The sequence below is a fragment of the Lichenostomus cassidix genome, chromosome 5 (assembly GCF_008360975.1).
Source record: "Lichenostomus cassidix isolate B80296 chromosome 5, HeHo_3.0, whole genome shotgun sequence".
Taxonomy (NCBI): Eukaryota; Metazoa; Chordata; class Aves; order Passeriformes; family Meliphagidae; genus Lichenostomus; species Lichenostomus cassidix.
The window spans coordinates 14,366,909-14,390,743 of NC_139486.1; the positions used below are offsets into that span (position 1 = coordinate 14,366,909).

The 23,835-nt window shown below is 35.4% G+C and overlaps 1 protein-coding gene across 6 annotated transcripts in view; it reads left to right on the forward strand.

Moving 5' to 3' along the window:
• DICER1 (dicer 1, ribonuclease III) overlaps positions 1-23,835 on the forward strand; it is a 68,302-nt gene that overhangs the window by 11,209 nt on the left and 33,258 nt on the right. For 2 of the 6 annotated variants that reach the window (XM_085061470.1, XM_085061475.1), the window contains exons 2-10: positions 5,855-5,920; positions 6,838-6,938; positions 14,832-15,024; positions 15,932-16,094; positions 16,497-16,627; positions 17,539-17,673; positions 18,455-18,615; positions 19,835-20,003; positions 22,073-22,545. In XM_085061470.1, coding sequence (XP_084917596.1) covers positions 14,881-15,024; positions 15,932-16,094; positions 16,497-16,627; positions 17,539-17,673; positions 18,455-18,615; positions 19,835-20,003; positions 22,073-22,545 — 1,376 coding nt within the window. In that variant the 5' untranslated portion in view covers positions 5,855-5,920; positions 6,838-6,938; positions 14,832-14,880. Of the gene's footprint in view, positions 1-5,854; positions 5,921-6,813; positions 6,939-8,130; positions 8,215-12,595; positions 12,766-14,831; positions 15,025-15,931; positions 16,095-16,496; positions 16,628-17,538; positions 17,674-18,454; positions 18,616-19,834; positions 20,004-22,072; positions 22,546-23,835 lie in introns of those variants that run through there. The other 4 variants (XM_085061473.1, XM_085061471.1, XM_085061472.1 and 1 more) reach the window with 4 other exon arrangements.

Below are 23,835 nucleotides of genomic sequence, written 5' to 3' on the forward strand. Positions count from 1 at the left end.
AACAAGTATAGGAATATATTAGTTCTGAGTTGTACTTAGCAGAAGAGTTAATTTACAGGCGTAGGTATATTAACTTAGTTACATTGTTTCCAGAACCCAACACAGTGTCAGAAACCCTCAGCTGCACCATTTACAGGCATTTAACTCCTTTCAAATATTATTTCTCAGGCCTGAGCAGTTTGAGATAATATAAAAAAAGTGGAATTGTTTAACAATAATTTCATTTCTCTTTCCTTCTAACTTGCCTCTATTGTCATTAAATGAGTATTCAGCAAATACTGTATTCAGTTAACCACAACTGCTTTGATGTCTGGAACAATCCTGTCATTTGCATTCCTGGGAATGCTTTTGCATAGATGCAGGAATAGCTCTCACTCCAAACTGAAAAATAAAGGGTAAAAAGTTATCTCCCCCTTCATGCCTCCCCCCTCTTTTTTAATGATGATTGTAGCAAAACAGCTTATTTCAGTTTTTGAAGCTTTTGCTGTCATTCAACAAGGAGGAACAGCTTGGATACTTTTTTTTTTAACCAGCATAGTTAAGAGTATCCATCTCTGTATATGTTATGAGCATATCTAATGTGGAAAATTGGACTAATGCTGCAGTGGATTGAAGGGGTTCTTAACTGTAATCTACATGGTGTTAGGGAAAGATACCTATTAATATACATTTAGAGTACTTTCTCAAGGGTACCTGTTTTATCTCAATTTATTCTTTTTCATCTTGCATTTGTTCTGCTACTGTGGAAGAGTGATAGATGGATCAGGAGTGGGTCTGTTTTCTCATTTCACTACAAGGTTTGGTAGTGCTTAGTTGCAATGGTATTTGAGCTAAGGGACCTGTATGAACCATTTGCTTCACTGCTAACACAGGATGTTTGACCTTGTTCCAGCTTTGATGGTTGATCATAATGTGTGAAGCTTCCAGAGGAGGGAAGAAAACGTAAAGCTTCTCAGTCAGTATTCAGACACTGATGACCCCATATATTGGGGAAAGAATGGCGTCCCCATTGCATTTTGTGGATCTTGAATATTTTTATTTTTCAACTTCAGTCATGATTCCATATTTACTCCTAAACCTAAGAATTCCATTTAAGGCATCTATTAAAAAATAAGCTTTCATTGAAGAGAAAAACCTTTAAGATTATTTGGCACACAAGGAAGTCCTCAAATCCTTGCAAACCACTCAGGTTTTCCTGCCGATAGTTCAGGACTGACAGTATACCAAACAAGCAAGCATGTGTCATCTTGTAGTTATTTTTTACCACTTTACCTTAGGTAAGGACTTCAGCTCTTCCATCACTACCTTTTTACCAAGTGAATTCTTGAACGTGTCTGATCCAGTTTCAGTATTGTGTCAGTTATGTCAGCTGTGTTACAGATAAACTGTGATATGAAAATACTGCATGAAGCTTTATACTGTTAAAATAGAATATTTATAGCTTCTCACCACTTTTGAACCCCAGACTGTGTGCAAATATTTGCTTCATTGGACAATATTAATAATGAAGATTGATGCATTAAAAAAAAATTGTTAATTGATATGACTTGCTGAAGTCTTATATTAGTTTTAACTTTGAAGAAAGTAAAGGAATGCTCATGTTCTAGTCTGAGTGCATGTATTTACATAGAAGGAAATAACTATATCTTTTCCACTTTGGAATTAATTCAGATAATTTTACAACCATGCACATTTTTTCTGCTTTTCATCTTGTGTGAGAGCCCTTGCAACACTTTTGGTATGCCACAGAGCATTTTAATAGAATTGGAGAATTCTATATGTTTTAGGGAAAAGACCCCTAAAATCCAGCTATCAGTGTAAGACTGCCTAGTCCACCCAAAACGATATCCCTAAGTGCCATATGCACACATTTTGTTAAGTACCTCCAGGGGTGTTGACTCAACCTGAGCAGCATCTTCATCCTGAAATATTCTTACATTTTCCAAAAGTAAAGCAAAGACAAACCCAACAGCAAGCAAACAAAAAATCGTACCATAAAAGAACAATCCAGTGGGCCTTTGGAAATGTCTTGGAAGTTATTCACATGTTTTCCTTGAATAAAATTAAATAAACAAGCATGCTTTTTGTTTGTTGCGGATTTTTTTCCTCCCCTCTGGTGTTCTCTCTCTGGAGATTGAATTCTGTGGCAGCTGGGAAGCTTTGAATGGCTTCTGAATTTGTGAGAAAAAAGTTTCTTTGTACTACATATTTTTATGAACTTAATACTGACTTCTTCCCAGCTTCACATAAAAGAAAATTCCAGTAGTGTGCCCACAAGTTCGTTGCAGGGAAAGACCATGTGAAGACAAGTAGTGTAACTTGTGAGAAGTCTTTCTTTTTTAGGGTGATATTAAAAACTACGAAGCATAAAATGTGGAGTAAAATACTTACACATTTTAAGGTTGCACTAGGAAGAGTTGGTTTGATGCACTATTAATGATGAATGCTTTCTGTTTGTTTTGTTTTGTTTGGGGTTTTTTTTGGAACTAAGAGTAGATTTTGTACACTGGTTCTTGGTTGGTACATAACTTGATATGGCCAAATGCAGCAGACTTGAACTCATTTTAGAATTGGTAGAAGTTTTAAGCTTGATTTACAATCCAAATGTCTGCTGGCCCTGCATCATACAATTACTGACTTCAGAGAAAGCCTTTTGTAATGTAGGGCACTTAGTAATTTTGAATGTTGTGGCACAGAGATAACAGAGAACTGTTGAGTACCCATGTTTTGAGGAGCTTGACTTTTTGCCACGTGAAGAGAAAGGGCTTATGTTTATGCAAATAATGGGATTGAAGTCTCCACATGGGGTTATATTCAAGGGGCAGCTGCTGCTTTTACTTATCCAAAGCAAGAATAATTAATGCTTTGGAACTGTACTTGCCTCACAGCTTGCTCCCAAATTGGGCAAGAGAGAAATCCCTGCTCTAATGTCTGCTTAATTGCCTTCCTGTAGGAGACATAAATGCCTGAAAAGCTTGAATATAACCTTTAAATTAACTAAATCATCACAAGTAAAGAATTTGGTACCCAAGTAAATGACTAAATGATAAATAAATTCACAGATACAGTCAGTTGTCCCTACTTGTGATACTGATATGATAGTATAGTTACCCCAAAATTAGAAGCATTGAGCTGTGATTTTTCTGTGCAGCAGCTTGAAAAAAAACTCAGCTATGTGGCATAACTTAATTCTAATTGCAGATAAAACTAATAAATGTGTTTCAGAGTGTTTGTATAGCTCAGATTTGTTTTTATTTAGGGAGGTGTGTGTCCTTAGTGTAATTTTTTTTCCTGACTTCAGTGAAGCAGACCTTGATCCTCGGATGTCAGAGTTTTTAGGTTTAGAATTAATCTGAGGCAGTAGGGAGTTTGTACTGTGGCTTCTGACGTAACTTTGTTTGTATCGTAACAAACCAAAGAAAAATAATTGAAATAGTTGTTGGAATAACAAATGGAAGAGAAGGGGAAGTCCTGTTTTATAGTCACCCCTTCCCCCCTGCCCATAGCATCTGCAACAGCTGTAATTGTGGAGAGACAGGATGCCAGCCCAGATGTACTTTTTCTTCCCAGTCATAATGGCAGTTTTTACCTTACTCCCCCCCACCAAAAGATCATGCACGACTTTGGTTCATGCTGGAATTAAGTTGTATTTGCATAAAGGTTATTCGCTTCATCATAGCTCTCATATGAGTTTGAGTCAAACTGCATAGAACTTCTTGCAAGATCTTTGCAACTTCATTCCCAAGTTGTCAACAGTTTGAATAATGATTTAATTGCTGGAGGGACTTATTGTTTAATTTCAACCTTCGAAGATGTTGAAGAGCAAGAACGTTAATAGTCTTTCAGATTTAGCCTGTTGCTTATAGTGTGAACAGCAGGTCTGTAAATTTCAGTCGTCCTTTTTCTGATGATCCTTTTTTAATAGCAAGTTAGGTATGATAGGAATGTAATTATTTTCAAGGACTGAATTACAAACCCACGAAATTAAAAAAAACCTGTTACAGTCTACATTCTCTGATATATTTGGATACTTGGTTTTTGCGTTAGTAGTGTTTTAGTTGCAAATAGCCAAGATACTTGAAGATCTTGGCTGAGATTTGCAGAAGTAACTCGTGGTTGCTTGCAGTTTTCTAGAGTACTGGAGATTTGCAGAAGTGCCTGCTGTGTCACTTCTTGGATGCTACTCTTTATGTCTTTATAGGAACTGTTTCTCTTTTTTCACGTTGCTGCTCTGAGTATTGTGTTTGTGGTGTGTTTTGGAGTTAGACACTCCAAGTGTCTGATTATCTTAGAACTCTTGCCTTCTACCTTTTGATAAAGTAGGTGAGTGTTGAGCTCTTAAAGGAAAAAGTAACATTAAAGAAAAAGTGGAGCCTTGTTTGATAGAAGACATTGACATTCCTCAAAATCAGGTTTCTAAAATGTCGCTAATTTTTCCTTTTGGTCTCTGTTGCTTGTTTTTAACACGATCCTCAGACATTGTAGAGCAAAATCATTATTATTATTATTATTATTATTATTATTATTTTAATATGTTAGAAAATATTTTGCCAGCTGTGGCTCCAGCGTGGGGAGCGTTCAGCGCTGGGCAGCCCCGGGCAGTGCCGCTGTTCCTGGCTGCAGCAGCAGGTGCCCTGGCCGCAGGGGAAGGATCACACCAGGCTTTGTCTGACTGGGTGCCCCAACGCCATTTAAATGCTAATGCCATATACGCCGCTGTTTTGTACTAGACCTTGACTGCATCGCAGGAATGCAGCCTGTCTGGTTTTAGGTTGGCATTCAAAGGGCCTACTGTAATTCCTGCCTGCCGTCGATTGATTAAAGCTGCGCTCTTCTGGCTTCGATGTGCCGAAGGAAGCGGTTGTGCTGGTGGAGAATTAGAATTACAAACTTTCTCGGCTCTCCAGATCTTACCTGCTGGTCTCTGTGCTTTGTGTTTGCCACCTGCAATTAGGCTGTAAAGTAAATTTGCTCTGTTAAACCACACATGGCATTTGCTTTATTGACAAGGGTTGTACCTTTCTTTCTGTTCATGTTTGTGTTATGCTGTGGTATCCAAATGCTGCATTGTTCCCTTCGTATTTTTTTGCAAATATATATGAAGTATATGTCTGTATTTTTAATGTAGATGTGACAGTTTTCTGTTAGGTTATTTTCTGGTTCAATGGAATATATGTTCTGGTTCATGTTCAGAGGCAGTGAATAAATGAATAACCTAGATACAACAGGAACATGCTATAATAAATCTAAGTTCTACTTACTGCATCTTAGGAGCAATTTGCTGTATTTTGTGCTGGAAACAAAAGATGTATTTATGTATGCTGCAAACACATTTAAAGTGTAGTCCTGGGAATAAATTTTGTGTCGTTCGATTTTGTACGTGAATGCAGTATTATTAATCAGATTTTCTGTGCTGCATTCCTTTTGTATTCTTGTAAAATAAAGCAATAACTGTTTACTGTGTTTTCTGGAAAAATAGACATTCTTTCAGCTCTCTCTCTTAAATGTGTTGAATAATAATTGTCTTCCATATTTCCTTACTGTGTTAGGTGAAACATGCATGGAGAGAGCACAGGGGAGAAAGGCTGTAAATCTAGTTAGCCTCAGCTAGCAATTATTTTCGCAGATAAAACAAAACATGCAAATATATCCTGAGCACTAGAGGCTGATCTTTCAGACACTGACTGTCTGTATCCCTAGCCAAAAAGGGGCATATGATAATTAGGTTTTGAAGGACCATGGGCTCTTGCTACAGAGCTAAATATTAAAATGCAGGAAAGCAGACTACCACATGGCACAGTTGATTTTTATGGCAGTTCATGTTAAAATGCCCTCTCTTTATGTTGCCTTTTAGGTTACCTAGGGTGAAACAAAATTGCAGGCTTGGAGACTCTGGAAAAGCTCAGCATCAGCGTTTGAGGTAAAAATGAACATACTGAACTAATCTTGGGAGTGTCCTCTTTGTTAACTTTATGGAACTGATTGGAGGAGAAATTTTCATCAAGATTCATTTTGTGTTTAAGTTTTCAGTATTGATTTAAAAAAATTGGACTTCACAATCTCTTTTTAGGTCTGGCAAGGCTCACACTTTTAGGCATATATATTCTGCAAATTTTTTCTTTTATAGCTTTAAGAACAGTCTAGATCTGCTTAAATATGGTATTTTTGCCGTAAGTTGTAGTTTTATAATACGTTCAGTGTAAATATGTAATACATATATTTGACTGATATATCTAGAAATTCACTGTCATTAATTACTTCTAAATTTTACTTTTATGGTTAAATCACCATCTTAAGAGTACAGTATTTTTTCTTCTACTAAAAAGACTCGTGTTAATGTACTACGAGAGAAATGGTTGTTGCTTTTTCGTGAGTTGACTGCATTACTTGCAGCTTCAAATTGAAATAGTCTAAAGAAGTTTGAATTCTGATTTTTTTTTTAATGTTTAACTCAAGTGAAATGAAAATACATGTGCATGGAAAAAGCAATGCAGTTCTACAAACCATAATAAAATTATATCAAACATTCTACGCCTGTATTTCTCACATGAACCAATAATTAATGATAGTAACCTGGAAATAGGACTGGGGAAGTATGTGCACATTTAAACTAATTTATCTTCTAAATCACTCTTTTGAATTTTTGTTCCTAATAGTAAACTAAAATAATTAATATTCAGTGAGCTTAAATAGTTTGTTTGTGTCAGCAAATTGCAGTGTGGGCTCTACTCACAAATGTTTATAAGCAACTAAATTACCACAATTAATCTTGCTATTGTAGTTTCCTTTTCAAGTAATTTTTACAGTTTACAGGTTTTTGTTCTTGTTTTTTTTAAGAGCCAAGGCTTGCAAATTATGTGATTAATCTACAAGCTGATATCATGATGTCAAAATGCAGTTTGGGAAGCATAAACACAGAGACTGCGGAAATTAAAACGGTAAGACTTTGCTTTGTAGTATGGGAGAAGCAGGTTTTGGTGTATCACTGCACTGTGTTCCCTTATTTTGTATTTAAAGCTACTTCAGAACCATAGAGTAAAGTAACTTCCACATGTGAGTTTATAGAAATTGACTGTGAATTTCTTTGTAATGAAAAATAAAAGTGGCTACTTCATTTTATTCATAGAAATTTAGATATAGCAAGAGCATAGATAAAGACGTTTGTCGTGAAACACATGCCCTGATATTTCTTATGAAGCTGAATATAATTAGAAATATATTCAGTTTTTTTAAAGGCTATGTGTGTGTGTTTTTCTTGGGGATTTTATATTCAAATGTGGTTGTGTTTTGGTGAAATATGATCAGTTAAAAAAAAATTGAGAGAGTTGACACAGGGGATTAGAATTAGAATTGAATTCATATGTTGTTCCCGATAGGAGATATAAAGTAAATGGTAAGGAAAATAAATGACAGGTAAATTGTTAAAGGTCTTAGTTTCAATAGTGTGCTTCAGTTTGAAATACAAGTTCAGCAGAAATAGGGAAAAAGGCTATCTGATTAAAACTACATAGCAGAAGAATGTAGTTTGATAACATGGGCAAGACAGAAATGTATTCAGTTCTGCTATTCCTCAACTTGCCTTGCATCTTAGATCCATATACTTCATGCTTTATCTTTTGTCCTCTGTGTTGAGGAGGTGAAAGGAGTCTGCATAGCACCAGTTCTACATAGTTAGGGTTGTTGCACAGACCTTATACACAACATTTTAGAAAATGAAAGTTTGTTCCAGAATCTGGCTGTGTGTCTGTATTCTTTAAAGGAGAAACATCCCATTTCTGAACGTTTATTCTGAATGCCTCATGCACTGGTGTCACTGGAGGTGCACTACAAAACTGATCTTTGTTTTCACATTGTGTTGCTTTACTTGTAAATGCCCTACAGCCTATGTGTGTTACGCTGATAAATAGGGACATCATTCTTTTGCATTAGACTGTTACAGTGTGCAGCAGCACAACTCTTGTGTGAGCAGTGTCTTGCTGGCTGTGTTGATCTGTTGATTGCAACAAAAAGTGTTCATTAGGCTCTTTCCCAAGTCCAGGTTTGCTCATATTGAGCATTAGATGAAGGACTTAAGGGGTTTTCTGAGTCTGCCAAGTGTCATGTTGTACTTCATTTCTTTCCTACAAACAGACGTTTAGGAGGATTCTGCCAGGAATTTCAGCTGTTAACTGTTGTACTGCTTGTGGAAGTGCTTCAGAATCAGCTCGTCCAAATGTAACTCAATTTAACTTTCATTTCATAAGCTCTTTAATGAAACTTTTCCTGAACAACAGAAGGCAGCCTTTGTTGTTCTGGTATGTTGTTCTGGTAGGCTATTAAAGACCAATGTTCTGCTTGTGCTGTTAGACTGGTTCTGTATCAGAAAAATAGAACAAAAAAAATTATTGTAGTTCAAAATGAACATTCACAATAAATATTGATGATTGTGCTAGGGAAACCAGGGAAGATGGTCCTCATCGGAATGCTTATATTTGAGTTTTGTAAGCGTCTATGGGTTCCTGTCTTGAAAGGGAACACATCTGAAATCCATTTTTCTTTTTCCTTTAAGAATATTGTAAGACCAAATATAAAAATTGCTGTTAGACAATGCATGTGATAAAGATCTTTGAAGGATGAGAAAGGAAGAATGTCTTGTAAGCTGTGTTCTGTGTTAAAGAAAGCACAATATAAAAGAGGTTTCTGATTCATCTTACTCAATTATATTGTTTGACAGCTGTTTGATGTTTGGGTTTTGGGCTTTTTTTTTTTTTTTGAGATAAGACTGGGGGTGTTTGGTTTGGGATTTTAAAGTTCTCTTAAGAGAACTGAAGTTGCAGGAGTAATATTAACAAATACACTTCTTTATCTGGAAGAAATAGTGTATTCTTTTGGACTATCACAGAAAAAGTCAAATCCTTTGAAAAAGTACACTTCTTTTAAAAGGAGGTTTGGAAACCAGACAACGTAGAAATCTTGCAAGTTCACTGTCACGTGGGCAAAACCAATTCTTGCCACTGAATGCTCACGGTGTAAGTTGGTATGGAACATTCTCAGTGACATTTTACATTTGTATATTTACATTTACATTAATTTTCTACCCAGTATTTCATATTCTTAGTATTTTACATTTTTCTTTTTATTTGTTCCTCCTTTACCCAAGTAAGAATTTTCTATGTTAGATCATTCACCAAGTTAAGGTTTCATGTAGCACTTGAACATAAATTGCTATAAAGAAACTGCATTCCGACTCTTTAAGTGTTCATGTAAGAGAATATTCAAGCAGCCAGGTTCTGTTCATATTTTTTTATAGATTGTGGTTTATTTCCTTTAGAGTAAGTAGATTATTTTTACTTCTTAGGCTAACTTGCTTTGGCTGATGCTGAGAGTGTTCTTAGAGGATAAACCAGACATTCCTGGACAAAGATGAAAACCTAGAGCATTAGAAATAATTTATTATTTCTAATGTACAAATAAGTATAGAAAGCATATAAATGTACAAATCAGTATAGAAAGCAAATTAAATACATTGCATATGGCAGTAAGAACTTTGTGTTGTTAAGAGGAGATGGTTAATAGTTTTGTATTAACTTGTTAATATAACACAAACTATGCTCACAAATGGTGGTAAAAAATTGAAAGATGCTTCCCCATGACTCCAGTCTCTTCTCTGTGTACCTCAGTGCTATTCCATAAATGTTTTAAACTGTCCTCCAAGTAGGACTGCATCCAGGATGTCTTGTTCCAGGTGGATGCTCTGGTTGGTTTGGCTTGTATTCCTTAGCGTAGTAAACCTTGAATTTTTCTGTGTCCCAAGGGATGGCTTCAGATTGGATAGTCATGTGACTGAAAAACCTACACCACCGTTCCAGAATTATTGTAGACTGGAAAAACTTCTATTAAATGTTGTTGACTGTTAATTTCTAACATTGTATATTTTTATGAAAAACAGTTCTTTAAATGATAGAATAAGGGATTAATTTTAGCTTTGCAGTTCACTGTTCACATAATTGTGCATTAAAGTAAGGATACCAGGATGTGAATTCTGCTCTTGAAACTGTCCAGATAGATGGCTGTGAAACTGGACTTTTCACTATTATTTTAGTAGAACAGATAAGCTTGAGCACTATGTTACCTTACCAAGCTTCTGTAACTAGTCCAAAGTCACAGGAAGCAGGAATTGTTTCAGGTGTTTCTTGCTCCAAATTCAGTTTCAACAAGTTCTTACAGTTTCTTATGCTATCAGTTTTCAAAATAAGGCAGTGGACAAAGATGGAACATCTTAACAAGTATCTTTGTTAATCAACACTGGCTGAGCAGGACTAGTTTGGCTTTTTTTCTCTGCTTCACTGTTAGCTAGTTTCAGTTAGCTCATGTTCAGTTTTCTGTCCACAGATTTTGAACATATGTGCTTACATCTCAAATGTTTTCAATTTAAAATCTGTTCTTCAAGTAGATGTGTTCTTTCGCTTTTCATTTCTAGATGATCTTGTACTGCTTTTCTTATTATTGAAGAACTTGATATTTTTCCTTGGTATTGAAATAGAGACTCTAGAATGATACAATTACTGAATTATTCTGGCTTACTCTCATAATAATGTTGACAATTGATCTTGTCGTATCTTACATACTTCCAATACAGATGATAGAAATGAAGGCCAGGACTAGGAAACTTTAGTAAAGCAGAAAGTAACATTGATTAGGGAGGATAACTTTTTACCTGACTTAGCTTAAATTCCCTCCCCCTATATGTTCTGTCAAATTTGTTGTGTCTCATGCAAGCTCAACCCTGGTATGGTTACAGTGGTGCACAGTACTCTTTTGGCTGTGTGTACTTTTCAAGTTACAAATGTGCATGTACTTCTTTCTTTGCACTTCAGAGGTTTTTTGAGAATGCTTTTTGGTCTCAGTGATGTAATTGTGCTTAAGAGCAGGTCTTGCACAAAGGTAAACAGAAACCAGAGCTGTAGTTTAGAGTAAATGTAGTTTCACAGCCTTTCCAGATGAAGCTGGAACCATATATAAGTGTAAATCTCCTTGCTTCTTGTAGCAGAGTAGCTAGACTGGTATCACTGTCGTTAGGTGCATAGCAAAAGAGATGAATTATTTGTAATGTTAGATCCTATGCTTGTTTTCTATTAGCAGCCTTTAAAATAAGGTTGGTTTTCTCTCCTTAATTCCCTCTGGGTGATGCAGTATGGCTATTTTATATGTTCCTAAAGTTGTATTTATCATTTGAAAAAGAAACAAAACACAGATGGAACAGTAAACAAAGAGGAGGTGTTGCTCATCTAAACTGATACAAAACTGAAGTGGCTGGGCTTATGTACAAGAATGACTGAGGAATCAGCTGCAGCTTTTACTATGGAAAATGCCTGGGGTTTTTTTCCCTGGTCCCTTCTAGCAATTATGACAATGAGGTCTCATGTTAAACAAAGTGGACATTAGTTGTTCTTTCACCAGTTGCTATATGTAAGTAGAGAAACTTGACTGAGACCATTTCCATGAAATACTGTAGTCATGAGAAAGACCTTTGTGTTCTTCAAACACAATGGGGTTTGTATTATACAATCTTTAAGATCCATTCCAACCCAAACTATTCTATGATTTCAAGGATTTTTTTGGTATGTGTTACCAACTAGTACTGCACTCACTGGAATACAAAAAGAGACGCTAGATAGATTAGAGGAGAATTTAATCTATAAGTTTGGAGAAGGGGGTGCTGGGGATGACACCTTTCCCTACTTTTTCTCCCTTCTTCCCTGTTCTCCTCCACCTAAGCTGTTGGTTCATACAAAAGCTTCACTAAAGTTAGTAGTGCCCAGAATTTTTCGATGCTTTCTACTGGTGGCTGGGGAAGATAGTGTTATGCTACTGTCCTTGTGATGTGACTGATCTAATCTATCAGTCACATATTGATAAACATCAAGTACATTTGATGTGCGAATGCTTAGTAGATCAGAATGTCAAGGTTGATCAGATTGCTACATGCAGCTGTATAACACATAAATCATTCTATGATTGTGGCTAGCACAGTTTTTCCCATGAGAAGTTTTCTTGTGTTTTGTAAATAAAGATAAAGTTTGGATGTTTTTAGAACAGTGTCCCAGAACTTGGGCAGTGCAGGCCTGGCCAATCAGGCCTGGGGGAAGGCTTCTGACTGACCAATCTGGGTGACTTTTGAGAACTTTATATATGTGATGAAATCAAAATAATAAAGGTCATTCCTTCTTGCTACTGAGAACCGATGCATTCATTACTCTGCTAGCTGCTCAACAGCAACATCTGATGACGTATCTTTCCTGCCAGCTGCCTCCTAGGACCTAAAGCTCTGGAGTCCTAGTGGAGGAACTAGTTCCAAGGAGGGAATGAACCAAAACATCTTCAGTTGTGCCAGATTAGAGCACTGTATAAAGTTACTATAGTTGTGTTGTTAGAACAGAGCCTGCATGTGCTTGTAGACATTCTTTGAAATTTATAGAAATAATTTAGAAATCTACAGGAGTCTTTTTTTGTATTACAGCTGAAATGAATAATGATGTAGTACTGATTTTATGATGTGTGTAGACTGTTCTTTATTTACAGCTAAATAAAGCAATATCAATCCATTTTATCTGTTTAGGTAATCTGAAATACTCAGACTCAAATGGTACCTTACATTACAGGAGTGTCAAGTAAATGAGAAGATTTGCATGAGTTTGGAGATTGTTCTAAAGCAACTAAAAAACCATAAAATGTCAAGAGTGTTCTTTACTATGTCCTGTGAAAATGGACATTCATTCCTTTCAGGTTTTTTAAAGATTTTAATGCATCTTTTCTTTCTGGAGTCTTCTCACTGTGATGGGTTTTGTGAAGCTCAAATAAAAAGACAATATTCCAAGAGTATCAACTCAGTTCTCTTATTAAAGAACTTTTTTGATGGAGGGGGAAGTACATTTATTTCTGAGCCTAAACCCAAGAAGTTACATTAGTCATTCAATAAGTAGCATTTACTACTGAATGTTTGTCTAGAAAAGATAAATAGTTCGTTACAGTGGAACCTCATGTGTAATGTTACTTCAACGTAACTGTGCTGTGCTTCAGGGCTTCCCCTGTCACTTTAAAATGAATTCAGACAAAGCTTTATCTGACCACTTACTGTAAAATGAAATTACTTCTGACTGTGCAAGAGGAGTGATCGTGTAGTTCAGTCTGTTGCCTTCTCTTTATTTTACAATATATACCTCACACAGGAAATGAGAGAATTGGTTTCATCTCTTTTCTTAGAGCTTCCTATAATTATTTAAAAGTAGTGTAATGTCAGTGTTTAGACATGGTCTGGATTATAATATTTAATTTAAAAATGTTAATATATAACAAAGAGCAACAGTGTAATTAGTTATTAGTTGGAGACTATGGAACAAATCTAAATGAATACTTTTTTAAATTACAGAATCACATAATTACTAGGGTTGGAGGAGACTTCTGGAAATCGTCAGTCCCCCATTTTTGATGATTTAATTGTACTGCTTTATTTTTAATCTCTCTGATTATTTCTCATAACCATTACTGGTTTTCTCTTAAATGCTTAAATTTCTCTTAAATGGTTTTCTCTTATATTTTTCTCATTTTTTTTTATTCCTTACTGCACATTTGCAAAATTTAAGCAACTTCCCTGTTATATAGAAAAGCAAGAACATTTCAATGCAATAAAATGATAATTAGATTTTTGTCATGTCTTTTTAATGAATGTTTAAATATGAATGCATCAGCAATTTTATGCATTTGTCATCTTAGATTGATCCTAAAATTAATATAGAGCTTGTAGGAATTTTGAGGAAAACGAATTTTTGAAAGTATTGTCTTTTGAACAGCATGTATATCCAGTTTAAAGAGGGGAGTATTCAAAATTTCTTAGATTTCATGTTGTGTTTCTTTATACTTCAGCAATATTTTTCTATATCATCAGGCCATAATCACTTTCCCAGGCTAAAGGTTTTTTGTGAGGGGTTTATTTTTATTTTTTTTTAGCTGGTAGGTTGTTTTGTTTGATGTGTATTTTTAGCTTGGTCATTCCTCACAAATAGCAAGTGTTTTTAAACACACACATACACAGACACACATGCACACAGAGGAGGTGATGAGGCTTCATAGCCTCAGTAAGAAAGTGCTCTCCAGTGCATAGTTGTCATGAAGTTCTGAAGGCTTTGTTTTGAATTACAGTGTCTTTATGGAAATTGGTGGTTAACCTGATATGGATCCATTCTCCATTAGTCCTTATCAAAGTCATCAGCAATTATCTATAATGCTTCTGCCAGTTCCTTAAAAAGATAATCTTATGAGAATCTTTTGATGTGAAAATACTGAAGTTCTTGTCTAGTTTCTGCTGTTTTCCTGGCGATTAGAATAAAATTCCTGTTTGTGTGTATTTAAAGATATAATTGGTCAAAGGCCTTTTTGGTTGGAAAGAAAAATGGAAAATCTGATACTTATGCCTATGCTGTAGAAAATCTGTGTTTTTCTTTCCTGAAGTAAAGCTAAGACAGCTTTACTTTTTAAAGTTTTTTATAAAGATATTTAAACTGAGATTCTGCCAGACCATACATGGAACTTCATATTATGATATATGTAAATCCAAATACCTAAAATGAGCATTGTCCTGTAAAGTACAGCTCCTTTTGAATTTCTGCAGTACTTTGATAAGCACACATCAAGTGGAGAAGTGCCTGTAAATTTAAAATTAACATTTTCTGCTGAAAATAGTATGAGAACAAGCATTTCTGTAAGATCAAGTAATGTCCTTTTCTTGATATAAATTTTCTCTTCTTGCTTGAGATTGCAATTATATCTAATACTGTTTCATTTTCTTCTCACAGTAGGCTGTGCTGGAACAAAAATGCAATGAAAGAAACACTGGATGAATGAATGAAAAGCCCTGCTTTGCAATCCCTCAGCATGGCGGGACTGCAGCTCATGACCCCTGCTTCCTCCCCAATGGGTCCATTTTTTGGACTACCATGGCAACAAGAAGCAATTCATGATAACATTTACACGCCAAGAAAATATCAGGTACTAGTGATAGTACTAATACAGTAACATAAAAAAAGTACAATTAAATCTATTAATTAATGGAAAAAGAACAAGAGCAGGTGGAGAATGTGCAGTGATGCACACTGTCAGGACATGTGTCTCTCAGCTGCAACTGTTAGGAGTTAATTCTTCAGTTTGTCTTTGTTTTACATTTGGTGTATCCCCCATTCCTCCTCAGTTTGCTCTAACAAGCAGAACAGCTTTTAAGATGACTGTTCTTCTGCTTTTCTCTGCAGAATGCTGCTAGGGACAAATAAACTATGTTTATCTCATATTGTATGCATACATCAATGTCTCCTTCCGCCTCTCACTTTGTCTTCTACATGGTATACTAATTTCGATTTTTGGTTCACAGACTGGTCAAAGCAGCCCTCTAACATCAGAAACCCCGTCAGGGTACTCAGATTTTTCACTTTAAGGAAAACTGTTTGTGAATTCTAGACTATCAGTTCTCTTTGCACTGCAGAGGTGCCCAGAAGCATTTTGATAGTATTATTGAGAAACTTGGATCACCTTGATCTACTTGCTTATTTAGCTGAATTGTCGTGGCAATTCGATGTAAAAGCTGTAGTTTCTTTCTGCACACCATGTATCTAGCAAGAGAATCATCTCTAAAAAAGATATGTTTAGAAAGTTACCTGAGAGAAAATTGTGGTACTAAATGATTTTAGATTTAAAAGATGGACTATATATAGCGTATTAATATTTTTGAAAGATTGTGAGAATACATTGTTGTGTAAGAGACAATTGCATGTTAATTATATAGCACTGGAAAGATCTCAGGCGATACTATTGACTTGTCTAGTTTATTTATCACTTGTGTTATTTTTTGTCAGCTTTTTCACTGCATTGCTGCAATAAGGACATGATTATTTTTTAAACCTAGGTTGAACTGCTTGAAGCAGCTTTGGATCATAATACAATAGTCTGCTTAAACACTGGCTCAGGGAAGACTTTTATTGCAGTACTACTCACTAAAGAGCTGTCCTATCAGATCAGGGGAGATTTCAACAAAAATGGAAAAAGAACTCTGTTTTTGGTCAACTCAGGTAAGAGGAAACTTAAATACACTGCTAATATTTTCATAGATTATTCTGTAACAGAAGTTCTGTGAAAGCAGAGTTGGGAAGAACTTTTGCATAAAGTCTTCAACAGCAAGGATGTGATATCTTTCATCTTCCGTTTCATCATCTGTTTGATATAACCTGTTTATATATATAACATCCTGTTTCCTAGTTTAAAGTTAAGACATTGAATTTAAAGTGCAGTTTAGTTACCAATCTGTTTTCTTGATGTGGTTTTGCATAGAGACATTTGCCATGTACACCTGGTTTAACATTAGTCCAAGCTAAAGATCACATTATAAAATGTAGTGCTAGGTAATATGACACACATAAATTAAAGTACCAGAAAACCTTTATGTAATGAGATTTTCTTGTTTTTTTCTGAAGCAAATCAAGTTGCTCAACAAGTGTCAGCTGTCAGGACACATTCAGACCTTAAAGTGGGAGAGTATTCAAGTTTAGAGATAACTGAATCATGGACAAAAGAGAAGTGGAGTCAGGAATTCTCTAAGCATCAGGTAATGTATTAAGTATAAACTATAAGCAAAACATGCAGTGAGTTAGGTTGGATCAGAAGTGATTTCCAATTACACATTCAGGTTTTTTTCTGAAAGAAATCCAGCATATTGGTAGTATTTGTATGTAAATTTTGGGGCAAATATATATGTATATATATATATAAGCATTTTCAGGTTGTTTTTAAAAAGCCATCCTCTTAGTTCTTTGTTTTCAATCTCCCTGACTTGTTCATGATGTTGATGGCAGAAGAAATTTTGGGTGTGCATACTGTACTTTAAATGCCATTAAAATTTCATTAAATGTTGGGTTTTTGGGATTTTCTTTCCGGTGATTATTATGGTCTATGGAATATGTCTAAGGAACTCTGTCAGGAGAAGGTGTGACTATAGCGAAGTTCAAAGTGTAAAAATAGTACATCATTTTATCAACAAACTCAATTTTTATGTGTCAGTGTATGACAAGTTTTTCTTTAAAAAGAATTCTGATAACACCCTGCTTATGTTACAGCTGCAAGTAGTTAAGAGCTTATGGAGAACTACCTTTCTTGCCAGAGACATGGTGATGAGACACATAAAGGACACTAACTTAACTTATTACGATTTAATGATACTTGTTCTGTGTAGTCTGATTGGTGTTGAGATTGTCGCATTCATTTTTTAAGTAGGCATGTGACTGGAGACATACAGACATTTATATATATACACACATACACCCCTCCAGACAAATGGCTTTCTCCAGTAGTGAATGTTTTATTCTCTTTTGTCCTTACCTGGTGTAGGTAGATGAATGGGAGTTGGTATTTGCTAATGCTGTCTCACAAGACCTGCATAAGGCTTTTCCTCCCTCCCCTTGACCTCAGCCAGCTTGTACTTTTCATGTACTGACATTTGTTTTTTTCCTTTCAATCTAGGTTCTGGTTATGACATGTCATGTTGCTTTGACTGTTCTGAGAAATGAGTATTTATCCCTGTCAAATATTAATCTTCTGGTGTTTGATGAGTGCCATCTTGCAATCCAGGATCATCCATACCGTGAAATTATGAAGGTGCATTCATTGTGTGAATGTTTAATATACTTGGTTGAGGAGGTGAAGTCACTGGGAGGGCTGGAGGATTGGGAACCATTTAAAGCAACTTTTGCTACCAAGGAAAAATATTAGTGGAACCAATATTAGCATGTTTTGGGACTGTGAAATTACTATATTAAGACTTCTGTGATACTATGAGGTCAAAAAATAAATGTATTTACTGTATTTTACAGTGGGAATTCAAGAAAAATCTGTCATTAACAGAGATGCTAAATTTATTGAATTAGGGGAATTTTTAAAATTCGTTAATATAATATTTGTGTTTGGGAACCACTAATCAGTTTTTATTATTTTTAAAATACTGATTTCTAAAGATGTTTCCTGGGCTCTTTCCAGAGTATAAATGGCTCCATGTCATATTTGGCTTACAAGTGAGAGATACCTGCATAATAAATAACTTCCCAAATCTCTTTTCAAGTGCATGTATCTTTTTATATGGCATGGAAATATTATGATATGTATTGTAAGTGTGACAAGAATATTCTGTTTAATGCCAACTGTTTCTGTTTTTCCACGTTGTAAATATTTACCTTTAAATATGATGTCTGTTGAATGTTACTCAATTTTTAGTTTAACTTCCCGTCAGTAGAACAGAAAATATTAAAATAATCATTAATTAATTGGTTACTTTTGCAACACTTGTTATTGAAGTACAAGTTTCCAGCCTAAGCATCATAAGTTTGCAGGTGGATTAACAGGATATCTGTTGCAAAGAATTTAATTTGATTTTATTTCACAGATCTGTGAGGATTATCCATCATGTCCTCGAATTTTGGGATTAACAGCTTCCATTTTAAATGGGAAATGTGATCCTGCTGAGTTAGAGGAGAAGATCCAGAAACTGGAGAAAATTTTAAAGAGTAATGCTGAAACTGCAACTGATTTGGTGGTCTTAGACAGGTGTGTTTTATAATTATTGTCATTAAATTGATGCCTGCATTTCTGTTTTGGATAGAGGAATAAACCAGTAGCAATATTTAGTTTTTTAAATTTTAGAAAAGTTTGTGTGTATGTGATGCTGCCATTCCATTTAGGGTGGGGATGGAATGTTAAGAGGTTTTTGAGTACAAAGGCTGATTGGCCTTGGTATGGAGAGATTTTCTATAGTTAAAAAACAAAACAAAAAAGACACAACAAAACAGAAGAATCCTCAAAAAAAACCAACCCAAAACAACCAAACAAAAAACCTCAACACACCACCAAGCTAAAAAACTGTTTTTTCACAAAATATTTCTGAACATTTAAAATGCACTCTTTTGTTCAGAGTGTAACATTTGTGTCCATTGTATGCCATAATGTCACTATTTAGGAAAAAGCTGCAACATCCACAGTACAATGAGTTCTTAATGCCAGAGAAGTTGCATTTTTTCCCCCAATGTGTAGCCTGGGTTTTAAAGGCTAATGAAAGATAGAGGAGGTAGTAAATATTTAAATAGCAGAGCAAGTGAGTTACAGAGTCTAGAATCCTGTGAATGCTGTTTAAAATAAAGGTGGTGATAATGCAATGACTTCTTGTAGGGGAAAATTACGGTGAAATGATTGCCATGTGGCATATTTTCTTCAACCACCTGTACTGTATTGTTGGGTTTCAGACAAAGGTGTTTTTTCATGTTATGGAACAGGTGTTTATTAGTCTGTGTATAAATGTCTTAAATGCTTTTTTTAAACTTGTCTGAGCCATTTCCTTTTATGAATTTCTCACTGCCATTCAAGTAGAGTAATTATTTACTTGTGTAAAAGGGGTATAAAAGACATAAATTTACATTATGTGGATTGTTTTTCTTTTGTATATCAAGAGAGTACATTATGGACAATCAAGTGAGGATGTTGGTGAAGTAAATTGAATTTGCTTAAATTTTCCAGTATTTTAAATGAAGATAGCAGTATTAACCTCCTTTTTTGGAGTGTTTTAGAACAGTATTTAGAATGAAGTAGTTCAGTGTTTGGAGTGGTGGAGGTTTTTCTAAAGTGTTTAACTGTATAACTTAATTTGTGGTGGGGAAAGCAACATTTTTGAATACACATCATATTGCTGTTGAGTTTGTTGTATAACCTTAAGAGCTGAAATAGCACTTGGCTTTCAGAAGCTGTGTTTAACTTGATCTTTGCCCTCATTAAGATATACTTCTCAGCCGTGTGAGATTGTTGTAGACTGTGGACCATATACTGACAAAAGTGGGTTGTATGGAAGATTATTAAAGGAATTGGATGAAGCACTTGCTTTTCTAAATGACTGCAACATATCTGTACATTCAAAAGAAAGAGATTCTACCTTAATTTCTAAGCAGGTAAGGATATCAAGAAATGTGAGAAACGTGGGGAATAGAAATCTTACTGCTGTTTTTCTCTGCCGTGTATGTTATGTGACTGAAACCGCCTAAGCTAGCCATTCTTGACTATCTGAAACAAAAAGACTTCTGATTTTTGTAATCATTAACATGCAGTTGTTTTCATAAATGAGTGGGGCTTCAATGTCAGCCATTGATTAGAATTTCATTTTGTTTGAGATTCAAATTCGCTTGAAGCGCAGAAACAGTTCTGCACCCTGATGTTGTAGGTCCTTATCTCTGAAGTCAAGAATTTGACATTTTCATAATCTCCTATGACCTTTGAATAATTCAGTACAGGAGAAGAAACAATTCTTCAGGAAGAATTTGGACTGTACCCAGTTGTATTAAAAGTTGATAAAGGAAGAATATAGACAAAAAATCCAGCCAGAGGTGTAGTGTCTGCAGTTTTTCTTAGACAGACTGGTGGACTAGTGCCACACCTTGCTGAATGGAATTTGAATCTTAAGTTTGCCCCTGATTTTCTCTGTGTTTGGCCCTGTGTTGTCATGCCCAATAGCAGAGGATGGTGTTGAAGTGTGGAGTGTTTAGCAGGGACCTCTCACACAGGGTCCAGGCACCTTTTTTAACCCACTTGGGCTTCCTGGTTTGGAATTGCCTCCTAAGTTAAAACTATGTAGGTATGTAAGTCTTTGAACAAGAGGTCAGTAGTGAGTCACATTCCTGTAATAGTCCATGAGAAATTTGGAGAATGTATTTCTTTCTTCAGCCCAAAATATTCCAGTTTCCTTTAGCATTCTCAGAAACTGAGGACTCTGACACCGTCCATAAAATACTGTTTGGGCCAGAGGGAAAGATGACATACAGCAGCTGGTCACAGTGCATGGGTATAGGAAGTCCTGGTTACTTCTGTTCTAAACCCAAACCATACTAGGCTAAAATATATAAGGAATGCTTGCTGGAGGCACTCTTCATGATTTGCAGAGTCCAGAAGAGTGGATTAACTGTTACACATCTAAAGCTTGTAACCCTCTGTGCTTGTTTTGATCCAGTAGCTCTCCAAGAAGATGGGGGCACCCATATTAAGAAAATACATGAATTTCAGCCTGAGGTGCTTTTTGTCTTGGCAATGGAGAGTATCAAGCCTCTATATGCAGTTACAATTAGTGTAGATAATTCTGCCCTTAAGTCTTATAGCTAATAGACTTCCCAGAGGGTAGTGTCAAGAGGATTACAGCCTGTTCTTTATTTCCTCACAGAAGGGAAGAAGGAAGAGAAATTAAAACAGCAGTTGAAAACTAGCATCCTGACTGTTACAGCCCAGTTGTAATTCTTCTGGTACAATGTAGTGCATCCAAATGATAACTGTTTTTAATAGTGTTATGGGTGTACCCCATTTCTGAATTTCTAGTTTATTGTCTGATGACTTTACTCCTCAGGAGGAAACAACCCATCAAATAAGATGATGGGTCTGCTTTCTCTGAATAGAATATAGTTCTCTTTTTACTGTTCCACCCACACATACAAACCACTGTATTCTGTTTTGCCCTTGAAAGGATAGACTTCCTAAGGCTACCTTAAGGCCGCTGTGCAACTTTCTGGTTATATACTTTTAAAACCCTGCAAGCTATCAGTAATAAATAAAGTAAAAATTCTCAGTGAAGTGTTTATTCTATTAGTTCTATGTTATATATTAAATATAAGAATTCTTGCTTTGTTTATCTAGCTGCCTCAAAAAGTATTCTCATTTTTAGTACAAATTTTAAATTACAATTCTACAAAACGGCAAAATTTTGATTAGGCTTGGGTTTTTTCAGAGATTCAGAAATGTGCAGTTTGAAGTTGATTGGTAGTAATTTAAGGGGGAGGGGGGAACTTGCTCCATTAGAAACACCAAATTTACCAAGGTCATCTGAGTAACAAAAGCAGATTTCTGCATATTTTTCAAAATACAAAAAATTGTCATAACCCTTACAAAGACTGTGCTATAAGAGAAAAAAGCCCCTAGTCTTAAATGAATAGTTCATGAATGTACTCTTTGAACTGATACTTGAATTCATCTGTTGTAGATATTGTCAGACTGTCGAGCTGTGTTGGTTGTTCTGGGACCGTGGTGTGCAGATAAGGTAGCTGGGATGATGGTGAGAGAGCTGCAGAAGTATATCAAACATGAACAAGAGGAGCTGCACAGAAAATTTTTATTGTTTACAGACACTTTCCTAAGGAAAATACATGCACTCTGTGAAGAGCACTTCTCGCCTGCCTCACTTGACCTGAAATTTGTGACCCCAAAAGTAATAAAGCTGCTTGAAATCTTGCGCAAATACAAACCATATGAACGGCAGCAGTTTGAAAGTGTTGAATGGTATAACAATAGAAATCAGGATAATTACGTATCTTGGAGTGATTCTGAAGATGATGATGAGGATGAAGAAATTGAGGAGAAAGAGAAGCCAGAGACTAATTTCCCATCTCCCTTTACTAATATTTTATGTGGAATTATTTTTGTGGAAAGAAGATACACAGCAGTTGTTCTAAATAGGTAAAGCTTTTTATTTGAAAAAAAATATTTTGAAGAAAAAAGGCAGACTCAGCTGCCAGAATGTTAGTATCATGAATATATAGGGGATTGCCTTGTATTTTCAGAACTCTATTTATAAAGCTGATTTAGATCATACAGAATATTTTTAAAGCATATAGGAAGAGCATATGTCTTTGAAAGTTGTACTCAAGGACTTGTTCTGACCTGAGTTTTTAATTTGATTCTTTCAGAAGGGAAAATGTGAAATACTGTACTGAACGGGTGAAATAAGCATATACTGATATATTTGCAATGGATGTTGGAAACGTCTTTAGCCTACTGAGTGCAATACTTCTGGAAATCTTAACCATTACCCAGCTAAATCACAGTATTATATGATCCAAGTGTAGAAAAAATCAAATTTACCCTTGCACAAATTTCTCTCAAGGTTTATCAGGACTACTTTCGCAGTTGGTATTCATAAAATACCTATTTAGTCAAACGCTAAATGCTTTCTTAAAGTCTCCACCAAGAAAAATATGAACCTGGGAGTATTTGCCAACTGGCAATATTCTAGTTCCAAATCAGTTCATATTTTTGAATGTGATCCATGTTAGTTATTATAGCACTCAATTGTTAAAAGCTATTTGCCACAACCTGTGAATGATATGATTGGTTTACTTATCCTGGTTTTGGTTTTTTGATAGGTTTCTCTGATAGTGTAGCAGATGTCCTGTGCAAGGTGTTCATTGTGTTCTGGATATCTCTAAATCAGACCCCTCTGTTGGTACATTTTTGCTCAAGTCAATAAGCACATAACATATCCTTTGATATGCAGACTTGCCTATGTGTTTTTTGTCAACTTCTATCTTTTCTCCTTCTTTTCATTTTAAATATGTTCACATAAATGTGCAGTATGAGGCAAACCAAGCTGTTCAGTGAAATGAACATATTTTGTTAATAACTCGTGAAGAAATAACATTAACAGAATCTTTTGCTGAGCTGAAAAGAGTATTTCATTACCCTCCAGGGAATGAACAGAATTGTGAAATTTTTTTTCTTTTATGTTCAGTTACAACTGTGATTTAAATCCATACTGGTTTTCTTGTATTCTGTGATTTATACACTATACAGTGTCCTAACTGCTGTTGAACCTGACAGAATATGGTCTCTAGATGAAATAGTTGATAAAATTCTGCCATCTTTGAGCTTTAGGCACTTTGAATAGAGGTTATTTGTGGCAAAATACAGAACTATATGTAACTTTTCATCCCCTTCTGAAAGCTAGCTACCAGACTCTCAAAATGCTCC